Source organism: Blastocystis sp. subtype 4 (genome assembly GCF_000743755.1).
Source record: "Blastocystis sp. subtype 4 strain WR1 chromosome Unknown seqid_0540, whole genome shotgun sequence".
Classification (NCBI taxonomy): Eukaryota; class Bigyra; order Opalinata; family Blastocystidae; genus Blastocystis; species Blastocystis sp. subtype 4.
The window spans coordinates 1-2,321 of NW_014569007.1; the positions used below are offsets into that span (position 1 = coordinate 1).

At 42.0% G+C, this 2,321-nt stretch overlaps 3 protein-coding genes across 3 annotated transcripts in view; 2 read left to right on the forward strand and 1 right to left on the reverse strand.

Moving 5' to 3' along the window:
• Positions 1 to 27: 27 nt before the first annotated feature.
• Positions 28 to 639, reverse strand: JH06_5817 (peroxiredoxin; the record flags this gene model as incomplete). Its single annotated transcript, XM_014669472.1, has 1 exon — positions 28 to 639. One exon carries the CDS (start codon positions 637 to 639, stop codon positions 28 to 30), a length of 612 nt encoding a protein of 203 aa, XP_014524958.1.
• Positions 640 to 1,287: 648 nt separating this feature from the next.
• Positions 1,288 to 2,022, forward strand: JH06_5495 (translation initiation factor 3 subunit e-b-like protein; the record flags this gene model as incomplete). The annotated part of the gene is made up of 4 exons (XM_014669473.1): positions 1,288 to 1,405; positions 1,437 to 1,585; positions 1,615 to 1,712; positions 1,743 to 2,022. 4 exons carry the CDS (start codon positions 1,288 to 1,290, stop codon positions 2,020 to 2,022), a joined length of 645 nt encoding a protein of 214 aa, XP_014524959.1.
• A 38-nt stretch (positions 2,023 to 2,060) lies between these two features.
• JH06_5496 (translation initiation factor 3 subunit e) overlaps positions 2,061 to 2,321 on the forward strand; it is a gene marked incomplete at both ends in the record, with an annotated part of 503 nt that continues 242 nt past the window's right edge. Inside the window, one exon of the mRNA XM_014669474.1 lies at positions 2,061 to 2,263. Coding sequence (XP_014524960.1) covers positions 2,061 to 2,263 — 203 coding nt within the window. The remainder of the gene's footprint in view (positions 2,264 to 2,321) is intronic.

Here is a 2,321-nt window from a genome sequence, read left to right on the forward strand (position 1 = left end):
AACAAACATCCGAAAGAAACAGGAGAATTACTTCTTCAAGTTGACAAGGAACTTGGATACACCAGCGTTATCGGGCTTGAAGGTAGTTTGGCCTTCATGCCAGTTAGCAGGACACACCTCTCCATGCTCATCACTGAACTGGAGACCCTTAATTACACGGATCGTCTCTTCAACATTACGACCAACACCATTGTCATTAATATAGATGTGACGAATCTTACGGTTGGGGTCAATCAAGAACAGACCACGGAAAGCCTGAGCATAATCAAGACCAGAGGCATCCTCATTGTACACACCATAAGCCTTCATGGTCTCTCGAGTAATATCAGAGAGCAGAGGAATGTTGATCAGTCCACCAAGGCCTCCCTCAGAACGAGCAGCCTTCAACCAGCTCAGATGAGTGTAAGGAGAATCTCCAGAGATTCCAAGCACAACAGTGTTCACAGCAGCCAGCTTGTCAGCAGCATCGTTGTAGGCAAAGATCTCAGTAGGACATACAAAGGTCCAATCCATGGGATAGAACAGCAGGATCACCCACTTTCCCTTGTAGTTATCCAGAGTCACATTTGAGATAGTTTCAGTTCCTTGAGCACCATTCAAGCAAAACTCAGGAGCAGTCTGACGAATAGTAACAGGCATTATGTAAAAGAGAAGATAAATCCAATAATAAAAGAAAATATGTCAAAAGAAAAGATCCACAGCTCATTTGTTGTCAATCGATCTGTTGGCGAACAGTCTTTTGAAAGATCCGCCAGAAATAGTGAAAAACCACGATTCTACATTACCAATTTCCATATGCCTTCTAGAACATGGACTGTTACGATTCATCAAGAATCCAACTGCATATCGTTTGTCCTTACATCCAGTGAGCTGTTCTCAACAAGCAGATAATGATGTTGACAGCCTCAATAGCTGCCTGTTCTTCAGAGCCTCTACGTTCATTTGAGGAGATTGGTGCAATTCAGAATGGAGAAAGAACCACCAAAGTGAGAATTGCTAGAATTGACGAAAAACCGTTTCTCCGCCTCCTTGTTTTCTGCCATTGAATCATCTCATTATTGGTTTTCGAATCCTATAACCCCATGTCTCAAGATACTTCGTCATTGGCTAAGGGAAAGTGTAATTCCTGTGAGTTGTAAGAAAAGGGCGTAAACAATAGCTTTCGATATTTCAAACAAGATGATTCCTTTCCTTGATATCCATATGGTCCTTCCAATCTTCGATTGGCTTGAAGATTCTAAGATATCCTCTTTTCGATCCAATTCGATAGAACATCTTAACACACAAATGTACAGGGAGAATGAAATTGCTAAGGCTCGTCTTGCTCTTCTGAACAACACCAACATGGTGGAGTACGCTATGGATGAGTTCAAGAAAATCCACAAGACGGAAGATGTTCCGGAAGGTAAGAGTAGATGAAAAGGAGTGAGAGTTAGAGATGGAGAATCGAAATGGAGCTGTAATGAAGCAGTACGAGTCTATCAAGAAGTCGAAACTATCTGAATGTGCTGAGAGTTGTTACAATGAATTGAATGAGACGAAAGTGATTCCAGTTTTGAGTGATGCTGAATTGGAAGAATATGGCGTAAGGGAAATGATTTTGTTCAATTTCAGATCCAGCGTGAAGAGTTAGACAAGTGTATGGATTATGGCAAATTCCTTATGAATTGTGGATTGTACCAAGATGCCTTGATTATGATCACCTTCTACATGTAGTTCTATTTGTGTTAGATAATAGATAGGGCTCAACTCCCTCGCACTACTTGTAAAGACCTGTTCCAAGATCGTTTGATGAATTGTTACTGGGGTCGTTTGACTTGTGAGATTCTGATCGATGAACCTGAAGGAGCTCAGAACGATCTTCGTCAGATGGAGCAGTATCTGAATCAGGTAGAATCTTCGGTACCTGCTGCCCAAATCCTTCAATCCCGTTGTTGGCTTCTTCATTATTCATTGTATCTCTTCTCACGTTATCCTGAGGATATCGATCAGTTTGTTCGTCTGTCTCTGCGTCGTGAGTGAGTATTTCTCTTTGAATTCATCGTAGATACTTGGCAGCGATGGAGATCAACTGTCCATGGCTCTTACGATATGTGGCTGTGGTAGCAGTGGTACAGAACCGTCAGAATTTGGCTCGTGTGGTGGATATTCTGGATCGAAGACAGGAGTCATTGGAAGATCCTCTGTTACTGTTCCTTCACAGTCTGTTGATTCGAATGGACTTTGAAGCAGCATCGAAGGAATTAGGACGTTGTCCTGATGTGTTTGAGAGTGACTTCTTTTTGAGAGTGAATGGAGAGGAATTGCTTCAAGTAAGAGAA